The sequence below is a fragment of the Barbatula barbatula genome (assembly GCF_947034865.1).
Source record: "Barbatula barbatula genome assembly, chromosome: 1".
Classification (NCBI taxonomy): Eukaryota; Metazoa; Chordata; class Actinopteri; order Cypriniformes; family Nemacheilidae; genus Barbatula; species Barbatula barbatula.
Genome location: NC_136766.1, coordinates 27,847,828 through 27,870,300, shown reverse-complemented (window position 1 = coordinate 27,870,300; position 22,473 = coordinate 27,847,828). Strand labels below are relative to the sequence as shown.

General features: G+C 39.9%; 2 protein-coding genes across 2 annotated transcripts in view; both read left to right on the top strand.

Moving 5' to 3' along the window:
* ehbp1l1a (EH domain binding protein 1-like 1a) overlaps positions 1-9,169 on the top strand; it is a 90,514-nt gene extending 81,345 nt beyond the window's left edge. The window contains exons 14-17 of the mRNA XM_079468137.1: positions 3,287-3,383; positions 3,475-3,548; positions 7,219-7,333; positions 8,422-9,169. Of these exons, the coding sequence (XP_079324263.1) occupies positions 3,287-3,383; positions 3,475-3,548; positions 7,219-7,333; positions 8,422-8,512 (377 nt within the window). The 3' untranslated portion in view covers positions 8,513-9,169. The remainder of the gene's footprint in view (positions 1-3,286; positions 3,384-3,474; positions 3,549-7,218; positions 7,334-8,421) is intronic.
* Positions 9,170-11,998: 2,829 nt separating this feature from the next.
* The window catches only part of rab1ba (zRAB1B, member RAS oncogene family a), a 28,311-nt gene continuing 17,836 nt past the window's right edge, over positions 11,999-22,473 (top strand). The window contains exon 1 of the mRNA XM_079460868.1: positions 11,999-12,313. Within this exon, the coding sequence (XP_079316994.1) occupies positions 12,300-12,313 (14 nt within the window). The 5' untranslated portion in view covers positions 11,999-12,299. The remainder of the gene's footprint in view (positions 12,314-22,473) is intronic.

Below are 22,473 nucleotides of genomic sequence, written 5' to 3'. Positions count from 1 at the left end.
CCTTTTCCGGCATGAAGGAGCACCTTGCCATAAGGCAAAAGTAATAACTAAGTGGCTAGGGACCAAAACATCAACATCTTATATCCCCCATATGATTAGTCACTGTCCCTTCTGCCCCTCAGTGTTGTCCTTGGCCAGTTTCCCCGTATTTTACCCACTTACTACATTTACGTTTCTCATTCATTCACGAGCCAGACTCCATATAAACTCACCTCTTACCTTTGATCTCTCTCAGGTGTAGTTGTCGTTTGCATGTCACTAGTTCAGGCCCGGTTTTTGACAGTTAACCCGTGGATGTACTTCCTCATTTACTTGTAGATTACTTACCTATTGTTTGTAGACTGTTCCCGGTGTTCTCACCATAAAGTGAGTAAAAGTACACTGTGGTGTGTCTGGTTCCGTCTGTCTGTTGTGAAAAGTGTTTAGTGTCCACTGTTACTGCTGATTTATTTGATAAAAATGTCCTTTTGTTTGAAAATTCTGTAATTATCCTACAATCAATTTATAAATATGCTTACAGATTATTATATTACATATTTAATGTAGCATCAACATCATTTTGTGATGTGATTGGAAAAACTTTATCCCCAGGAGTGGGCACATGTTTAAGATGATGGTAAATAAAGCAGGGCACTGATGAGTTCAATTAATCCTAATTTTCACAAAGTTATATTTACAAAAGGCTGACATGGATACATGGATGGCTTTATTTTTTAAAACATAAATGTATGTGCTTTTTGTTAACATTTAAGTATATCACCCATACACCACAACAAGCAAAACAGCATTTAATACTTGATTTTGATTAAAATAACATAATTTGGAAGCTGAAACAGCTCATCATGACTTCAGACTTCAAAATGTTAGTGCGCACTGGATGAGAAGCATCATGTTACATCTACAACTCGAGCTCAAGTTCAAAGTCTACTTCTGAGGCAAGAAATTGACCAATTTAACTTAATTTTAAATCACTTTAAAAATGTGGTTTTATTTGATTGTACGTTATTTACTAACGGATCATGTCCAGAGTTGTAGCGAGGCACTGCCAACAAAAATATGAATGGCTTCTCCGTGTGCTCGATCTCATTAAGTTCAAATCAGCACAACATAGACCCTAACACAAATACATTTATAAATTGTAAATATATTGTAAGGCCGGTGCCAAAGTGTCCACACCACATCCTGAGAAACACAGAACTTCATCCAATACAATGAACTCCCCACTCTCTGTCTCAACAAGTACCCGTTCTGCAGTTTTGAATGCCACAAATTACGGCATTTTCAACGCAAAACCACTGTTGACCGTTTTATTGCGACTTATGTTTAGACGTTCATCATATGATACATTTATTTATTCACTGGGCTATGTATCATCCTTTTCCTTTATCATATGTACACAATTACATGATTTTAGACTGTGTGTGCTCTTTATGTTTGTAAAATGCTGTCCCTTCACAGCTGCTAGCTCTAGTAGCGTACTGGACTGTTTGAACTAAGAAGAGCAGCTTTGCTGCTAATGACAGGAGTTTGACTCCACTGTCTGATCATATTTTTCATTTAGTTTATTTTAGATTATTTTATTGTGTCTTTATTGGACAACTACCCTGTTGCTAACAGCTGTTTAAATAACAGGAAATGTTTATTAACAAGCGGACCGGTGTAAGGCTCTAAGGCACATGTGTCTGGATCCGATGTCGCCTAACGATTACAGCCCCATTGACTCCCTGCTCAAATGCATTGATGAAATAAATAGTTGGATGTGCCAAAACTTTCTTCAGTTAAACAAAGACAAAACTGAAGTCATTGCATTTGGAAATAAAGATGAAGTTCTCAAGGTGAACGCGTACCTTCACTCTAAAGGTCAAACAACAAAAAATCAAGTCAGGAATCTCGGTGTGTCTCTAGAGTCAGATCTTAGCTTCAGTAGTCATGTCAAAGCAATAACTAAATCAGCATACTATCATCTGAAAAAATTGCAAGAATTAGATGCTTTGTTTCCAGTCAAGATTTAGAGAAACTAGTGCATGCTTTCATCACCAGCAGGGTGGATTATTGTAATGGACTCCTTACTGGCCTCCCCAAAAAGACCATAAGACAGATGCAGCTCATACAGAACGCTGCGGCAAGGATTCTGAGCAGAACCAGAAAATATGATCATATCACACCAGTCCTCAGGTCTTTACACTGGCTACCAGTTACATATAGGATAGATTTTAAAGTTTTATTACTGGTATATAAATCGTTCAATGGCCTAGGTCCTAGGACCTCAATACATTGCAGATATGCTCATTGAATACAGACCCAAAAGAACACTCAGGTCATTAGGATCGTATCAGCTAGAAATACCAAGGGTTCTCTCCAAGCAAGGAGAGTCTGCATTTAGCTATTATGCGAGCCGCAGCTGGAACCTGCTTCCAGAAGAGATCAGTTGTGCTCCCACAGTAGCCACATTCAAATCCAGACTCAAAACACATCTGTTTAACTTTGCATTTGATTAATGTGCCACTGTGCCTCTGACCGTCCGACTGTTTGTGCTGTACTTTATTTTATTTATTATCTGTTCTAAACTATATTTTATTTTATTTTTATTCTTAACTGGTTAATTTTTATTTTTCTTATTTGTTCTAAACTTTGTAATTTTATTTTTTATTCTTAACTGGTTACTTTTATTTTTCTTATTTCTTAACTGTTTTATCAAATGGATATTTTTAATTTCTTCTATGTAAAGCACTTTGAATTGCCATTGTGTATGAAATGTGCTATACAAATAAACTTGCCTTGCCTTGCCTTGCCTTGAAACGACTTTTAGTCACTTGATTTGCCGGCGACGTACTTATCCACGACGTTAGGGTCATGTGTCTAAAGTACACAACTGTCTGTTTCGGTATAGTATGCTGCCGTTTTAAAAAAATGCAGCGTTTCCGTTCCAAATGCCGGCCGCTGACAGAAAAGGGTCTTTGGACAAAGCCCTTTACGTGAGTTTAGCAAAAAGTTCCTGGCAGATCACAGCAGGTCGTGTTTTCATAACGTGAAAAAAATATTTCTGTAAAATGAATCTGGTGGTGACGAAATTGCCAGAACAAAAGTAAAGCAATAACAATCAATTTTACTGTAAAATTACTGAAATAATATTAAAAAAAATTACATTACTAATTATTGACAAAACAATATTACTGTAACGCATCACTAAAAGTGTGCTACTGCCCAACACTGTCATGTAATGTGCTACACAACAGGCATGGCAGTAAATTATTGTATGTATTGTTGCATTATTGTGCACTTACAGGTAATGATCGTGTAGAAGAGAAACTCATTCAAGAGTGGTTTACCCTGGTCAACAAAAAGAATGCATTGATCAGGCGACAAGACCATCTACAATTATTGTATGTGATTCCACAATGCTTCTTATAAATCCCAAGGCTTCTTTTGAAGAGCGATTGAGCGATTAACAAAACATTTTCTGCTGTTTTATAGGCAAGAGGAGCAACATTTAGAGAGGAGGTTTGAGCTGATGAAGAAAGAACTTCAAGATCTAATGGCTGTAGAAGGTTTGATACTGTTTTTACAAATTATTGTGTCTTCATCGCAGAGATGGAATTTGGATGGTATGCCTTTTAGCCCCTTTGTGTGTTATTTTGCAACCAAAAGAAAATTTGGAACTGAATTTAAAGGTAAAATTAACATCTTTAAAGTTTTAATGAAGCAGTCTGTCAAGTTAACATTATTTAGTAAGGGTGTAAAAAGAACTCATAAGATTAAATGTGAAGAGATTTCTTGTCAGGGTGAAAAGGGCCAGGGCTAGAGGGGATACAACTACGGCCAAATCTCGAAAGATTTTAGGTTTAGGGGTAGGTTTGGGGCAGAGCCATTGAGAGAGAGAGATACATCAACTCCATTTACTCCAATGGAACAGTTTTTTCAGCAATGGCAGTTCATGGAGGCTCTCGGAAGTAGTTCCCGGAGGTTACTAGTAAAGCATGGACCTGCGGTTTAACAGACCGATTGTGACAGACTTATAAACCCATTTAAAGACGCAAGTCATTTAATGAATAAAAAAAGGTAAGAAAAAAATTATTTAAAAATAAAACATAACTTGATTTATCTGGTTCCATGAATCACATGACACGTGAACATTTTGAACTTCCTTTTTCGCGACTCTCTCAACAACTCTGGTTTGAGGTTGGGATTAAGATAAAACAGTGCTCATCTGTTGAGATTTGGCGAGATTTGGGGCTGTAGCTTTATCCCTTTAGCCGTAACCGGTGAAAGTCTCGTAATATCAGTCTTCGGTATTACAAGTTGATCACCAGGTGGCGCATATATTGTGCCTTAGACTATACAGTTGTTAGACTATAAAGGCAATTCAATGCCACATATTTTTGCAATAGAAAAAATTTGCAAAATAAACTAAATTGCAAACTAAAATAATTTAGGCGTTAAGAGAAAAAAAAATTGGCAAAGAAAAACTTTGCAGCACACCTCCATCACCACTGGTACAGCCCCTAACCCCACATTTTAACAAGCCCTGGAAAAACTTTACTTAAGGAACCAACACTTGATCCCTCAACAACAGCCCAATCTCACTCCTGCCCTTCCTTTACAAGGCCCTCGAAAGGGTAGTATTTACTCTTTGCTTATCTCTGGTATCTTCTGGACAGACAACAGTCCGGCTTCAAGAAAGGTCATTCTACAGAGACCGCTCTCTTGTCTGTCGTCAAAAACCTTCTGCATGCAAGGGCTAAGTCCTTGTTATCTGTCCTTATTCTGCTTGACCTCTCTGCTGCATTTGATACAGTGAACCACCAGATCCTGCTGTCTACTCCAAACTGGGCATCTCTGGCAGGTAGATCTTATAATCGCAGGTAGATCCTTTTAGGTATCCTGGAGAGGCGAGACATCCAGATCCCGCTAGCTGACAACTGGAGGCTATTCCTCAGGGATGAGTTCTTACCCCTCTCCTCTTTCTTATATATACCAACTCCCTGGGTTCAATTATTTAGGCACATGGGTTCTCATACCATCTTTAGGCTGATGATACACAGCTTTATTTATCTTTTAGCCAAATGACCCCACCATATCTGCCCTTATGCCTTCTGGACATCTCTTCTTGAATGAAAGAGAATCACCCACAAGTCAGTCTCTCCAATACAGAACTCCTAGTTATGCTAGCCCACCCATCAATTGAACACCACTTTGCCATTTAGTTTGAATCTTCAACTAGAACACTCACCAAGTCTACAACAAAGCTGGGGGTGATGTTTGTCGATCAGCTGAAATTTACCTCTCACATCGCTGCAACCACTTGAACATGCATGTATGTGCTCTACAATATCAGGAAAATCAGACCATTCCTGTTGGAGCATGCCTCTCAGCTGCTAGTCCAAGCTCTGGTCATATCAAGACCCATGAACACCCCTCCTAATTTCACTTCATTGGCTGCCAGTTTCCGCCCCCATAAAGTTCAAAACCCTGCCCCAGCTTTCAGAACGATAACCGCAAATTCGCCCCTTTAGCTTAACTCACTGCTCCAGGTCTACATGCCCTCCCATCATCTTTGGTCTGAAGATGAGGGACACCTGGTTATTCAATCACAACGAGGCCCCAAATCGCTTGCAAAAACCTTTACTCATTCGGTTCCTCTGTGCTGGAATGAACTGCCAGCCTTCATCCAAACTGCACATTTCAAAACAACCACAGGTTGACCAAAGTGCTTTACATTGCAAATAAAACAGAAACAAAACACATAAAAGCACATATAGAATAATAATTTAAGCAATAATTCTAAAAAGTTAAGTAGTAAAATAGGAGCAAGACATCAGAATATTAGCAGGTCGCACATTGATCCAATAAATGTGACTTCAACAGGGATTTAAAAACAGATAAAGAAGATGCTGTTCGGATCTCAATCCGGAGGTTGTTCCATAAAATAGGGCCAGAGATAGCAAACGCCCGGTCAACCCGGCTTTTGAGACTAGACCTGGGACAAATAGCAGTTTTAAGTGTCTCGAACTACGAGGACGCACTGAATTGAATGGATGCAACAATAAAGTGAGGCCGTAAAGTGAGAGTCAGGAAATAGGGATAATTCGAAGGACAGGTGCCATGACAGGAAGATTAAATTTGTTTATTGATTGATTTGTACACAGGGAACACAAGGCGGGCGTCAAAATACATTGACATCTGGATTTAGCAATACAATCACGTCGCTATTGTCTGAAAAGGACTTTTGTTTTATTATTGGTATTAGTAATATAATTATTGATAATATGTTTATATTAGAAAATATTTTCATTTTGCACATCTGTGGTACCTAGTAGTATTGCATACGTTGTACCTTCGAAGAGTATTTAGTTTGATCAAATGGTTGCTCTGAATATTTTGTTCACCTTGCTTTTCCGAGAAAATTGCCCAATAAAAGGAATCAAGCACAGAAATACTACGTCATACGTCTAACTCGTTTTTTAACAAGCATGAGAAGCCAAGCACGTTCAACAGTGTAAAGAAGTCAGAATGCATGACACCTCCGCTTTAAACTAATAATTCTACTTTTTTAATTAAATTCAATGTGAATTCATATTCAAACCTTTGACAGGCTTGTTTGTAGCCTATAAAGATGTCTGACCGTAAACGGACCAATAGATTTTGGAAGTTGCTGCTGCATAAAAGCACGGTTTCCTCCTCTGTCTTGCACATTAATAGCCTATACTCATACCAGGGTGTCATTAATGGAATACTCACAGAACTCACAAAACTAAATTTTGTATTATACTTGCCTAAATTACAGTAATACATGTATTAATTTAAAATAAGTCTAATCTCCTTTAAACTTTCTTTATCAGAAAAAGGCATCAGAAAAATTATGTTTCACTCTAATTTTAGACTTGTTTTATGAATGTAAATATTTTGTTTCTGATGACCTATTGATTTTCAGTTTCCAGTTATTCAGTCTCTTTGTCTATCTGTTCTCTATTGTCTGTTGTCCCTCTGCCATTGTGCCTGATGAACTTCGTCAGACTATGACAAATCATATTTTATTTCTTCTAAATTAATACATTTATCTTACCTTTTTTTAGAGTAGAAACACATTTATTAAATCATGTTAACTTGACTTTTTCATTTCTTACTTTAAGACTAAGCACTCATACAGGAAGTGCTTCTGGGCCAGTGTGGTTTAATTTTCCTGTCTTCCGTTCATTGTAATTGTTCCTTTTTCTACAGAATGGAGGAAATCCCATGCTCATAAAACTAGAGAGCAGTTGTTACTGCACGAGTTGGTGTCTTTAGTCAATCAAAGAGATGAGCTAGTGCATGACATGGATGCCAAAGAAAGAGGGTGAGATTTATAATTTTTTGGTCAAAATTAGGACATACCCACTCTTTTATTTATATTTAACTTTTGTTAATTGTAGTCATCTTAACTATAAAATTACAAATTCAATTATATATAAATGTCGTATAAAGATTGTCATGTTCAAATTTACATCTGTTTTGATCCATAATACATTTCTAGTCATTCTCAGCCAAACTTATAATGTGAATCTTTGGAAGCTTTCAAAACAAAAGTCTTGAATAAGTTACCAAAGATAATGGATATTAATAAGACTCACCACTATAACTTTGAAGGGGGGGTGGATCCATTTGCAGGATCCAAATGCAGCATAAACATTTAAAAATACAACCACAAGGAAACCCAACAACGAGACATTACAAATTAAAAACACAATACTGCAGCTATAACAAGATAAAGATGGGCACAATAAGAGTGGGGATTTAAGAACAAAAGAAAAGAAAACCGGAACCAAACCGAAACAGGATACAAAACATATTTAACAAAATAAAAGAGAAAAGAAACACGCAGACATACAAGTCAAGTGTGTACTGTCATGATCGCAGGTGGTTAGACACAGACAGAGGATCCAGGTGCAGACAGCGGTTAACAGACTTACTGAAGAAAACATGAGGGGGTAACATAAATAAACATGGTGTAATCATTACATAGAAACAGGAACAAGGATTAACTGACAAGACTTAGACAGGCACTCACCAAACAATCACAATGTACCAGCCCAAGGGCATTAAATAGGGGACAAAATCAAGAGGGGAACAGGTGAAGGGCATGAATAAATAACGAGGAGACAAGAGGGCGGGAACAGAGACGAGACCAGAGAGAGTGTATGGAAGGCCATAAGGGCTCTCCACACAAAACATGAGACTCTGTCATGATCCTGCCACTAAACCAAGAGAAACATGACATGATGCGGCAGAATCATGACAGTGTACAAACTTTTAAAGGTCATCATCCATTTATACCGTTGGTACTGTTTTTTGTTGCCGCTACAATAACTTTGCATTAGACTCACCACCTACAATTTCTTGAATAAAGAATAATAAAATCTTTTTCTTTCAACTTTCTCCCACAAGAGCTCTTGAAGAAGACGAAAGGTTGGAGAGGGGTCTGGAAATGAGGCGAAGGATGTATGGAAATCAGAAAGAAAAGTGTGTGTTACAGTGAGGGATGATTTGCTGTAAATCTATGCATGTGGTTTAGACTCACCGTTGCACACAAATAAATGTATGGGAAGATTTTACTTTGTCACAAGGATTATAAAATCTTTTTTTACCATTAAGGTACTAAATATATCTTATATATATATAGCTGTGGCCTAGTGGTTAGAGCGTTGGGCTTGTGATCAGAAGCTTGCCAGTTGCTCTGCAGTAATGTGCCACTGTAAAAAACTACTTGTAAATCCCTTTGGATAAAAGCGTCTGTCAAATGAATAAATGTAAATAATCTCATTTTAGTTTTTTGTTGGATTTTTTTGCCTGCCTTTTAGCTCATTCTTTAAAGAAAGTTTAACTAATGTTATGGTTTTTAAAGTAACTATTACAGTTGAACATTATGGAAAAAATCTTGTCATTCTAAATGCACAAATTATTTAATGAATTGATCTTTATTTTATTATGTTCAATGCACTTAAACTTATACAGTATAAAATATCTTTACTTAATTATTTTGTGGTGGGACTACATTAATAATTTGTGTTAATATCATTAACTGAGCGGTGGATTCAGAGTTCCTAGCATGCTTTGTATGTGACAGCATTAGGAGAGTAATTTTTGTGAAAAAAGTGCTATTTTATGTGCTTTACAATAAAAAGACTTGATAGTGTTTATTGTTCAGTTGTCTATACGATTTAGAAGAGTTTAAAAAGAAGTCTAATTAATTAAATAATTTTATTTGATTTATTCATGGAATATTTCATTAAAAATAATCTTTATTTTAAGTACTTAAAATAATTTGTTTGATATTGTTATTTGTAAGCACACAGAAGATGACCACAGGAGAACAACAGGTAAGTTCAAGGATGTTTAGGCATGGGCAATTAAAACAATAACGATATGTATGGAGGATACACCCTTTCAATAACGATATAAATGTCACTGTAATGCTCCAAATTTGACATGTAGGCTATATAGACATGAAGTTTGGTTGCATAACGATCCACGCAGCACGACACACATTTATATCCACTTTTTATTATGACAGCGTATATATCTATAGGCCTATCACAGACATTGCAGTTATTCATCATCACGAAAGTTTATTATTTGCATGCATTTTAAAGTTGTGCCTGTTTAAACATTCAAGCGATCCGACTCATACATTTCTTCTGACCTAAGCACACTTGGCACATCAGACGTGCGTGCACACATACACAGCACAGGTACCGAACAAGTTCTTTAGCGTTTTATTAAGGGCTCAGCATACTAAATTCGAAAGAACTCTGGTATATACAACAATTCGTTTCACTTGTTTGGCGCTGCAATCCAGACATATTGTATTAGGTTGTGCATAGTTTTACTTCATAGAATTTAAATAAGAAGCACTAATATTGAGCTTTTTGGGAACACTTTCTATGAAGCCTGCATTTATAATGCATTATAAGAGCACTCTTAATGCATTATAAGGTATGCATAATGCCTTATAAACAGTCTTATCATATTTTATACTGTCTTATAAATAATAAAAACAGCAGTTACAATATATTATAATACACACCTATTTGTGGTTATGACTTGTACATGTATAATAATCTATAACACATGATGAGCATTTATAATGCATTATAATAGTCTTATGGCATTATAACAGATGCATAATACCTTGTTAAATAACTTTATAAATGGATTGTATCGTCTCATGAATAATCAAACATGGGTTGTAATGTTAAAATACTTGCCTATTAGTGGTTAAAACTTAGGAGTATTAAGATTTATAACACATGATACAGTCCACATACTTACCATAGTAATAATGTACTTTAAGTCTGTCTTGACATTGTATAATATCTTACTACATCTTATGAATGGACTTTTACCGCTTAAGTGACAAACGCAAACTCTACTTATAAACATTCCAAATGCTTTATAAGGTGGTCGTTCTAAGGTCTAAGGTATCTAAGGTCTCTTTATAAACAGAAATAAGATATTAAAAACTAGTAATAAGGCATTCAGCTATAAGATCAAATATTAGTAAATGTCAAAAAGATTGTAAGAAAGAGTACAAACAAACAATACATTCACAGTGCCAATTACTGTCATAGTTCTTTAACCTTTTGTCTTGATTTTCTAGTCTAGTGGAAACATGACAGAGCCACGTGTTTTGGTGAGAGCTAACGAGAGAACGAAAGGGGCAGGGCCAAAGACGAGACCAGACAGAATCCATATTATGTCGTTGCCGATAATAATATGTTTCTCTCTGGTCTCGTCTTTGGCCCCACCCCTCTCGTTCTCTCGTTAGCTTTCCTTCAGTGTTTAATTCCTGACATCTGTCCCTTGTTAATTATCCTTTGTTAGTTTCCCATCTAATGCCCTTGTGTCTGCTGTCCTGTGCTGATTCCTTGTTGCTGTCTTCTCCTGATGTTTTCTGTCACCCTGCCTTTTGGATTATGCCCTGTGTCTTAGTTTGTTGACTTTGAATGACTACAGTCCTTCACGTGCACTACGCTCTCAGGCGTCCGGTCAGTTGGTAATACCGATAATTTCAAAATCAAGTGCAGGCGGCAGATCCTTTTCCTATCTAGCCCCTAAACTTTGGAACAGTCTTCCCTGCACTGTCCGGGAGGCAGACAAACTCTGTCTAGACTAAAGACGCATCTTTTTAATCTTGCATACACTACACTATCATAATATATATATATTCCAAAGGTTTAGGCTGCACTAGTTCAACCGGAACATGAACACTTCCAATAACAGCTGATGCATTTGTTGCATCAAAGAGTGCAGAACAGTACTCTACTCTCAGCCAGTCTTGTCTCATTGTTCCAAGGAAGACTGGATGTTTTGTCACTTTACCTTGTGGACACCACGTGAGCACGCCACAGCCCGCCCACATGGGTGGAAAAACATTCAGCAAAGTGACTGCTTACGATATCAGGAAACGTCCAGGAACACCTGATACCTTTGTCAAAGGCAAGTCGTAAGGATCACGTTAAGTCCAGTTGTTTTTAATTTCAGCAAACAATTGCGTGTTTTGGCCCCGGTTTCTTTGTTTCTCCTAAAATATATTCTCTCCCAAGCCATTTTGCCACCCAGGGGAGCGTGTCCCAGGGAGTGTCCTGACATGTTCATGTTGGAAAGTGACGTCAATGCATACCCTTTATTATGTTGGTATTATGTTTCACAAAGGGCCAAATATTTTAAATCACACATATAAAATAGAATTTGTACTTTTCTGTGGCTCGAAGGAAAATAAGGCTAAATAATATTTTAGTGTATGTGATTGTTTAACTACAAAATTCTTCTGGTTTTGTACTTTTGTAAAACGTTAACCAACAAAAGGCATACTACTAAATATTAGCCATCAGTTTATAATATTATGCAAAATCAATACTCAATAATAAATGTAGACACTTACAAAATTTTTGTTGAATGTCTTGTTTTTTGGGGGGATTGTAAGAGTTTATCTTTGAAATCAGCTCGCAATGCCACGTCATCTGATGTCACTGCCGCAACTGCGCAGCCATCTTGTACATCGATTGAGGGGCAGATCGGAAGCAAAGAGGAAAGCCAGGACAAAATCATATTAAACGTTACATGGTCAGCAATGTCCGTCAAGTGACCGTATTTAAAAAAGAAGACCGCTTTGAGGTGTGATCGGAGGGAGTAAAGCAAACGCTGTTCTAGTGCCTCGGAATTCCAGACTAAAATCATCATCATCATCCCTTCTGCTTGCAGATAAAAAAGGAACAGTACGGTCTACTGCTGAACCAAACAAAACAAAACAACACAAACGCATCATGAATCCAGAATAGTGAGTATTTTTCGTATAGGTTTTTGTTAACAATGCCAGTTCTTGTGTTATCACGAAACGTCAGGGTGAGTAATTTAGCATTGCCTAGCTTGTGTGGCTAACACGGTCCGGAACAGACAGCACATTAATCGGATACGTTATTATCTTATTGAAAGCCTTTTAGAGCTTTCATACGACACTTCACAACTGCAAGTGACTATTACATTTTTTAGTGTGATATATGAGTATATTGCTCAAAAGTTATTTTTGCCATGCTGTGTGACGTTATTTTTGTGTTGCGTTGCCACGGTGTGACGTCATTGGTTTGACTCTAGACGTAATCCAACTATCAATAGTATGGAAGCCCGCTTCCGCCAAGATTATTGTTTTATTTAAAGTCATTATGACTTCCTGATCAATGTAGGATTTTATATCATTTTAAAATAGCTGTACCTTGGAAAAACGACTTCCCTGCATTATAAAGCACATCATACTTTTTTTCTACACTACATTTATGAAAAGAATGTAATTTTTTAACCTTTCAATCCTTGAATACATTAAAATCTACCCCTTTAGTAAGTATTTAATGTACTTAAGCACTGTATTAACGGTTAAATTATATATGAAATGTACTGGAGTATGCTATATTACAATTTGAGAAATAATTTTTACTTAAAATACTTAAAAAATTTACTTAAAATACTACTGCACAAAACTATTACCGTATAATAGTCTCCAATGCAAAGTGGAACAGACATGCTCATGCGCAAGCTGAACACAGAGTGATGCGCTTAATACATATGCTTTACTCAAGCATCCTGAACGCATAATGATGCAAGTTCATAAAAGTTATAACACAAAGAGAAGAGATGTTATGTGTGGGGATGCGGTCTATAACATACTTGGTTTGATCTTTTGCATGTCATTCAATCTTTTAATGTACAGTACGACTCACTTCATTTTGTCTCTAATCTGTACAGGACAGCGCTGGTTTCTTTTGGATAACTTTATATTGCATTTCACGTTATGCAGCAGCTCATGTTAGCGGATAAATTAACATTTGCAATAAAAAAACGTTTTATGAGTGTACTGTGTTTCTGAGTGACTCGCCAGCAGTCACGCTTCAAGTTTGCTGTTTTTTACCGCCGATTGTGAAGGAAAATAAGACTCTTGTAAACCATGTGGAGACACAGATTATATTTCTTGTGCTTCCCCTTCTCCCAGAGATGGACTTCACTCTACGGCATATATGCAGATAATCACATGTGTTGCGCTGGCACATAGTAGGTAGCGTCTTGACTAGGGATGGGTACAGAGAACCGGTACTTTTTTGGACCGGTACATAAGTGGGAATATCGATAACCTTCCAGAGTATCGATAACCTTCATGTCAAACGATACTGTTATCGATACTTGAGTTGTTTTATCTCTGTGTATTCGGGTGTTAAATGGCAAATTATATCCTTCCCTGAATAATGTCAGAATGGCCGAAGTTTGGTCTACGTTTGTGTGATATCTAGGGTCATATGTTTTCCGCAATGTATTTGTAATCTGCTTGTTGCGTGTTTATGAGTGAAAGCGTGGCATGGTTGCGATTGTGGAGCTTTCAGTGTCTGTGTTTCACAACGAGGAAGCTTCCGTCAAACACCCCTTTGCAGCAACCCGTCAAAATAAGAGTACTTTATTTGAGTCTAAGTTATAACATTGTTTTTAAAAATTCGGCCACTTTTTAAAAATAAAAAGTACATATAATTAAAAAATATATTGCTTACTTAACTACCTACACATTTTTTTAGACCTGCCGTAAGTGGTATGCTAAGGAACACATACACATGTTTTGTTATGTGGCATTTTCCGTTTGCGTGGAAAGAGAGTGCAAACTGTTATAAAAAGGCACTAAAAGCAGCAAAGGCTAAGCACCTCCGTAACCTCATAGAAACTAACAAAAACAATCCAAGGATTTTATTTAGCACAGTTGCTAAATTAACAAATAAACAGACATCACCTGACCTGGTTATTCCGCCGCACCTTGGTAGCAATGAATTCATGAATTTTTTTACAGAGAAAATCTAAAATATACGAGACAAAATAGTAAAAACTCAACCTCCATGTCTGTCCCATGAATTAGGACCAACCATCGCCCCAAAAGAAAGGGTACAGTGTTTTTCACCTATGAAACAGGAAGATTTAATTAAACTTATTGCAACATCTAAACCAACCTTCAACTTGCTTATTTGACCCCATACCAACTAAATTATTAAGAGAGTTACTACCCGTTGCAATTGAGCCCATTTTTAATATTATCAACACGTCAATTAATCTAGGCCATGTCCTTTACCCTTTCAAATGGCCGTTATTAAGCCTCTTATTAAGAAACCAAATTTAGGCAAACTCTAGACCGATTTTAAATCTCCATTACCTGTCAAAAATACTAGAAAAAGTAGTGTCCACTCAGTTGTGCTCTTTTTTACAAAATAATGACATACACTAAAAATTTCACTCTGGCTTTAGACCGCATCATAGCACTGAAAATGTGCTCGTTAAAATGTCAAACGATCTGCTTATAGCATCAGATAAAGGTAACATCTCACTCCTAGTCCTGATTGACCTTAGTGCTGCGTTCTATACTGTAGACCATAACATACTTCTAGATCGCTTTCAAAATTATACCGGTATTGAGGGACAGGCACTACAATGGTTCAGATCTTACTTATCAGACAGACATCAATTTGTCCATTTAAATAGGGAATCATCAAATCTAATGCAAGTAAATTATGGATTACCTCAGGGATTGGTTCTAGGACCCATGCTTTTCTCCATATACATGCTACCCCCTGGAAACATAACTAAAAAGCATGGAATTAGTTTACACTGCTATGCAGATGATAGTCAGCTATATATCGCATCAAGACCTGATGATTCCTCCCAGCTATCCACATTGGCAGAGTGAATCGAAGATATAAAATATTGGATGACTTGTAATTTCCTTCTTTTAAATTCTAATAAAACAGAAATATTACGTATCGGACCAAAGTAACGTAAACCGAATATTTCGGATTATAACCTGCAAATTGAAGGATGTACTGTTACACCAACAAATACAGTAAAAGATCGTCTCCGGTTACTTTCGTAACCTCGGTTCCCTGAGAATACCCCCTGGAAACATAATTAAAAAGCATGGAATTAGTTTACACTGCTATGCAGATGATAGTCAGCTATATATCTCATCAAGACCTGATGAATCCTCCCAGCCATCCACATTGGCAGAGTGAATCGAAGATATAAAACATTGGATGACTTGTAATTTCCTTCTTTTGAATTCTAATAAAACAGAAATATTACGTATCGGACCAAAGTAACGTAAACCGAATATTTCGGATTATAACCTGCAAATTGAAGGATGTACTGTTACACCAACAAATACAGTAAAAGATCGTCTCCGGTTACTTTCGTAACCTCGGTTCCCTGAGAAGCGGGAACGAGACATTGCGTAGACCGCATTTGAAACTCCTCCTCTTTTTCACTTTTCCTGAAGTCCTATAGGATAACGCCAGTAAAAAAACTGGCCAATTGTCGCAAGACATGCACAGTATGCAAATACTGACGAATCTAGACAGTATAAATACAGTGCGTGTGACGACAATCCTCAGAATCTACGAGAGAACGCCCGCCCGGTGATAAGGGAACCGAGGTTACGAAAGTAACCTGAGACGTTCCCTTTCGAGAGCGGTCACTTCGACATTGCAGAGACCGCATATGGAACTGTAGTACAATCCCGCCGTGAGAGCTAGCAAAAACAGCCCGACAACTGGGATAACACACAAAGTATGTGGAGCATACAAATCAACCATTCGCGAGGTCGCCCCAAGCGTTAACCGCTGATTGGCTGAAACCGGCCTATGAACTGCTAGATCACTGAGCACGCCAATGAACTGATAGATTGGCCTCTTGGCAAATTTGCATATCCAAACCCAACGAACGCAGCGGGCTGTGCTGAACAGGGCAGACACCACAGCAGTAGAACCAGCACAGAAACCCGGGCGATATAATAGCGAACATAAGTACACCAAGCACAGTGCAAACAGCAATGCGGTAACAACTGTGTAGCACAAGAAATACAAGGTAGAAGATAAAGCTTAATCAGCACTCACCGAGAGGACTTGAGAAGCCAACGAGGACACATCCAATCTGTAGAACCTGGCGAAAGTATTCTGAGAAGACCAGCCAGCTGCACAGCATATGTCCTGAATAGATGTGTCCTTAGACCAGGCCCACGAAGAGGCAATAGCCCTAGTCGAATGAGCTCTGATACCGAAGGGGCAGTTCTGACCCTGACTTTCGTACGCCAAGGTAATAGCGTCCACCACCCAGTGAGAGAACCTCTGTTTTGAGACAGCCGGGCCTTTAGTACCCCCACCAAAACAAATAAAGAGCTGCTCAGACTGCCAAAACCCGGCCGTGCGATCAATGTAAGCCCGCAAGACCCTTACCGGGCAGACCGCTCTCTGAGCGTTAGCATCCTGCGAGTCTGACGTCTCGGAAGACAAAGCGGGCAAAGAAATGACCTGTACTCTAAAAGGGGTAGACATGGACTTTGGCACATAACCCGATGTTGGCCGGATAGTGACGCTGCAGTCGCCAGGTCCAAAACGAATGAAATCAGCGCCGACTGAGAGCGCTTGTAAATCCCCTATGCACTTAGCCGAAGCAAGGGCGAGAAGGAGAACGGTTTTTATAGTGAGCTCTCTTACAGAAGCCGCATCCAAAGGCTCTAAAGGGGGAGAAGAGAGAGCCTTCAACACCAGCGCTAAGTCCCAAGGCGGTACCGAAGGGGTTCGCGTGGGGAAAAGTCTCCTCGCTCCTCTGAGGAATCTGACCACCAGCATGTGCCTACCAATCGATTGCCCATCAACCGGGGAACGAAACGAGGCGATAGCCGCTACATAAACCTTCAGCGTTGACGGGAGGCCGCCATTGTCCAGCTTGTGCTGCAGGAAAGATAAAATATCAGACACAGGGCAGGACTCGGGGTCAATATTGTAACTGCTGCACCATTTAGCAAACACCCCCCATTTTAGAGCGTGTAAACGTCTGGTAGACGGCGCACGAGACTCCGAAATAGTATCCAGTACACGCTGATACCCTTACCGGGCAGACAGCTCTCTGAGCAGTTAGAACCCCCGAAGCGGCCAGGCATGGAGGTTCCACAACTCTGGGCTGGGGTGCCAAATCGTGACGTTCACTTGGGACAACAGGTCTCTCCTGAGGGGAATCCGCCACGGCGGTGCCGTCAACAACTCCCTCAGGTCCGGAAACCATGGTTGATTCGGCCAAAACGGAGCGACGGGAATCACCGACACCGTCTCCTCTCTGATTTTGCACAGCACTAGGGGTAAAATCTTCACCGGAGGAAACGCGTAAAGCCGAACGACCGGCCAACGCACCGTCAGCGCGTCGCTCCCCATGGGGGAGTGGATCAGCGAGAAATACAACGGGCAGTGTGCGTTCTCGCTTGTCGCGAATAGATCCACTTCTGCCTTCCCGAAGCGTTCCCAAATTAACAGGACTGTGTCGGGATGAAGCCTCCATTCCCCGTGCGGAAGACCCTCCCTCGAAAGCATGTCCGCTCCGCGGTTCAGATGACCGGAGATATGCGCTGCTCTGATAGAGAGTATATTATGGCGTTTATTTTGACCCATAAGTCGCGCGCAAGGAATCCACGCGCACACGTGCGATGCAAACGCGCATAATGATATACACACGCGAAAAAGCTGCTCCGCGAGGGCGTATTTATACACCGCGAGCGCGCAGAAAAGTATCCGCGAGCGGAAAAGAATACTCGCGAGGGATCTTTTCTGCACAGCGAGCATAAATGGAGCCACGCGAGTGTGGGCTGGGATGAGTACTCGCGCGAATCACTCTGCGCTCTCGCGGTCTCTCTGCGCTCTCGCGAATCACTCTGCGCTCGCGCAACTGCTGCCCATCGCTCGCTCGATGTTCAAGCAGACTTTTGGGACTTTGGGGGCTGGACAGATGACTGATGACTCCGCGTCTGTGATTGGTCACTTGCAAAATGCAACAGCCAGTCTGTTATCACCTGCTACTTTCCTCTTCGTCTAAGAGTCAGTCATCAAGATGTCGGAGAAAAAAGAGGTAAAACAAGGAAGAGTTAAGTTTACATTGTCCTTAACACAGTAAATGCGACAGTGACCAACACTTTACAGGTCTTATTTGTGACGAAAGCAATTACATATGTATGGAAGCCCGTTTCCGCCAGGGTTGGGAATATTTTTTGAATTAGTATCTCATAATAATGACTTAAGTATGTCATAATAATGACTTAGTATCTCATAACAATGACTTAGTAAGTCATAATAATGACTTAGTATCTCATAATAATGACTTAGTAAGTCAAAATAATGACTTAGTATCTCATAATAATGACTTAGTATCTCATAATAATGACTTAGTAAGTCCTAATAATGACTTAGTATCTCATAATAAGCTGAGTGTAACCGGGACTCGCGCCGACCCGAGGAACATGCTCTCCATGGAACCCGAGCCTTCAGCCAGAACTGTAGTGGTCGCATGTGCAGAAGACCTAGGTGGCAGACCGCCGACACCATGAGACCCAAAAGCCTCTGGAACTCCCTCAGGGGAACAGACCGGCCCGGCCTGAGTAAATGTAGAGCTGAACAGATGGACTCCGTCCGCTCTGGCGAGAGGCGAGCGTGCATCTCCACTGAGTCGAAACATACCCCCAGATACGTTATAGACTGACTCGGCGTGAGTTTGCTCTTCTGCATCTTCACGCGCAGCCCCAGGGATGTCAAGTGACAAAGCAGCATCCGCGCGTGACCGATTAGCGCCTTCCGAGAGTGGGCTAAAATCAGCCAATCGTCCAGATAATTGAGAATGCACTCTGAGAGGGGAAAGCGCCGCGTCCACGCACTTTGAGAATGTGCGCGGAGCTAATGCCAGCCCGAATGGGAGGACAACAAATTGGTACGCTGAATCCTCGAATGCGAATCGCAGGAACCTTCGGTGGCGCATGGCTATCTGAACTCCTCGTGGAGGTCTGGGGGGCTCTCTGGATCGGGACGATCCCGCTCCGATCCTGCCCAGTCCTTGTCCGAAGCCGAGATAGACATGGAGTAATCATCCTCCTCGACGCCGAAGGAAACTGCGTCCACATGGAAGGCGGGGGACGAAGGCTCTCGTCCACGTAGAGGATGGGGGCCCGGAGCCGGGTCGTCGCCGCCACCTCGTGGGGTGGGTGGACTCACCAGCGGCTCGTTGGCGGCGGTGAGCCTCGACCCTATGAGTCCACGAGCGATGTTCCTGCGAGTCCTCAAGACATGCGCTGGCAGGTCCGCACAGTGCACGCAATCAGACTCGCAGAATGCATCCTCCGCGTGAGCAAGGCCCAGGCATTGGCCCGCAGTGCTCGTGAGTATCCTGCGGGCCAATGGGGCCCGCGCAAAGACGACAGAATGAAGCCATCGGATGTGGTGAAAGAAGTTCTGGTTGCGTCTTCAACGATGGCAGCGTGAAAAAGAAGATTCTGAGGATTGTCGTCACATGCACTGTATTTATACTGTCTAGATACGTCAGTATTTGCATACTGTGCATGTCTTGCGACAATTGGCCAGTTTTTTTACTGGCGTTATCCTATAGGACTTCAGGAAAAGTGAAAAAGAGGAGGAGTTTCATATGCGGTCTCCGCAATGTCGAAGTGACCGCTCTCGAAAGGGAACTAGGTGTTTTATTAGACAGCAATTTTGAAATCAAGTACATTGCATAAGTATTCATTCCCTCAATTTAGTATTTGGTTAAAGCACCTTTACAGTCTCAAATCTTTTTGGGTATGATGTGAAAAGCTTTGCACATCTGCATTTGGAAATCTTCTGCTATTCTTCTCCTGAGATCCTTTTAAACTCTGTCAGGTTGGATGGAGATCATCTGTAGATGGACATTTTCAGGTTTATATAGAGATTTTCAGTTGGAGAGAATTGTCCATAATCCACTCTTGCATTGTTTTAGCTGTGTGCTTAGGATCATTGTCATGTTGGAGAATGAGCCTTCTGCCCTGTCCGAGGTTCTGAATGTTATGAATGAATATTTCTGCATTTGATGGTGCGCCAACCCTGACTAGATCGTTTGAGCGGCTGCCAGAAGTGATGAGATGAACATTTGTTTGCTTTGGCTGGTCTGTGCCTGTGCTTAAAATATGTAGCTTATACAAAATCCATATTATTTTCTCTTTTTTTCGGACTGTCAAGTCAACTTTATTTATATAAGCAGCTATACAAGAAAACATATTGACTATAAGCAAAACATATAAGGTTATACAAGTCAAAACAAAAAAGGTGAAAACACAGAAGACAGACACATACAAACGCGCACACAGACAGACATACACGCACAGGTGCCATCACCTAGAACCACACACAAGATAAGGAGAGAGAAAAACAGGTCAAATATTAAACCGATTATAAATTCCTATTTGCAATGTTAATTAAATTCAACTTTAAAATTCTAGCAGCCCCCCGGCCAGGCAAACAGTGCAAAACACTATGCAAACGGTGGCGAGGAACCCAAAACTCAGAGGGAAACCAGGCCTAACCAGGAGATTCCAGTTCCCCTCTGGCAAAAGCTGCAGCCTCTGCACAAGCTCTACAGTGCTTGCACAACAAGTCAAAATTAATAATCTTTAGATTTAAGATTATCATTAATAAGCTTAAATTTTGTAGTGAAGACATGTCAAGTCGCCGTTTCCTTCTTTATCCAGATCTATTATCTCAGCTTTTGTCAGGTCAGGGCAGGAACTGCGTCCTGCCTGCTCTGGTAACCTTGCGACTGAGACAAGATTGGCTGGGAGTAGAGTACTGTTCTGCACTCTTTGATGCAACAAATACATCAGTTGTTATTGTAAGTGTTTCTAGATCCAGTTGTTAGGAAAAGGATGTAACACCTGCACTTGATTTTGAAATTCTAGGAATTACCAACTGACCGGACAGCTGAGAGTGTAGGCGTGAAGGACGAGAGAAGTTTACTCAAGTAGTGAGGAGCTAAACCATGTAGAGCTTTAAAGGCAATAAGCAAGATTTTAAAGTTAATGCAATGCTTTATAGGTAACCAGTGCAAGGTTGACAGAACCGGGCTAATATGCTCATATTTTCTTTGTACTTGTAAGAACTCGAGCTGCCACATTTTGGACCAGTTAGAGTTTTTCTAAGACGCCTGCAGAGTAATCTAGTCTCGATATCTTGAATGCATGAATTCAATTCTCTGCATCTGAACTATATGCCGCTTGTTCGAACTATAGAATAAAACGCCAAGATTCTTTGCTGACGACAAGGGTTTTAGGGAACATCCATCAATAGTTAAGCAGTATGGTTGTTACGTATGGCAGTTTCGGTCCAATAAGGAACACTTCTGTTTTGTCCGAGTTCAGTAATAAATTTTTTTTACTCATCCTGTAAAAAAAATGTATTAATCAAATAATCTTTTTTGTAAAAGTGCATCTATTACACTAATTTCAAGTTGCATGATTTCAAAGCTTATAATTAATTGTTGTTAACTATTTTATTATCTGTTTATTTAGATGAAAAGCTTTTTTAGTTTGACATAGCTTGCGTAAAGCCTACCCATTTTTCTCTTTCAAAACACAAGTGGTCATTTATGAGCGTGCTACAATTGGCACAATGGAATCGCATGCTAGATCTGACCTAAAATTAAAACATTTTGTTCCTGATTTTTCAAACATATTGTTTAAGTGTGTCATTTAAAGTGTTTTAAAACTAAACATGATGAAAGTCATTCAAGTTTTCTGCGGAGATCTGCGGGCAATTAGTGCTGCCTCATCGACCACTGGGGAAAAACGGAGAGCAGGAATTCCGTAAACCCTGTTTGATTAGTCATTCTCTTGAAATTAGGTTGACTTAGCTACGTCTTGAAGTTCATCTTGTATCTCTTTGGCAGTTATCCTTGGTTCTTTTTCTACCATTCGCACTATCCTTCTGTTCAATCTGGGGTCGATTTTCCTCTTGCGTATTTGAACATGTCTGTATGGACAATTTCTCTTCTCAATTTCTAGCCATCTTGTGTCACACCGTGTTTACACCGGATGCCACAGGTGCCGTGCCGCATTCCGTGTGGACAAATTTGAAATGTTAATCT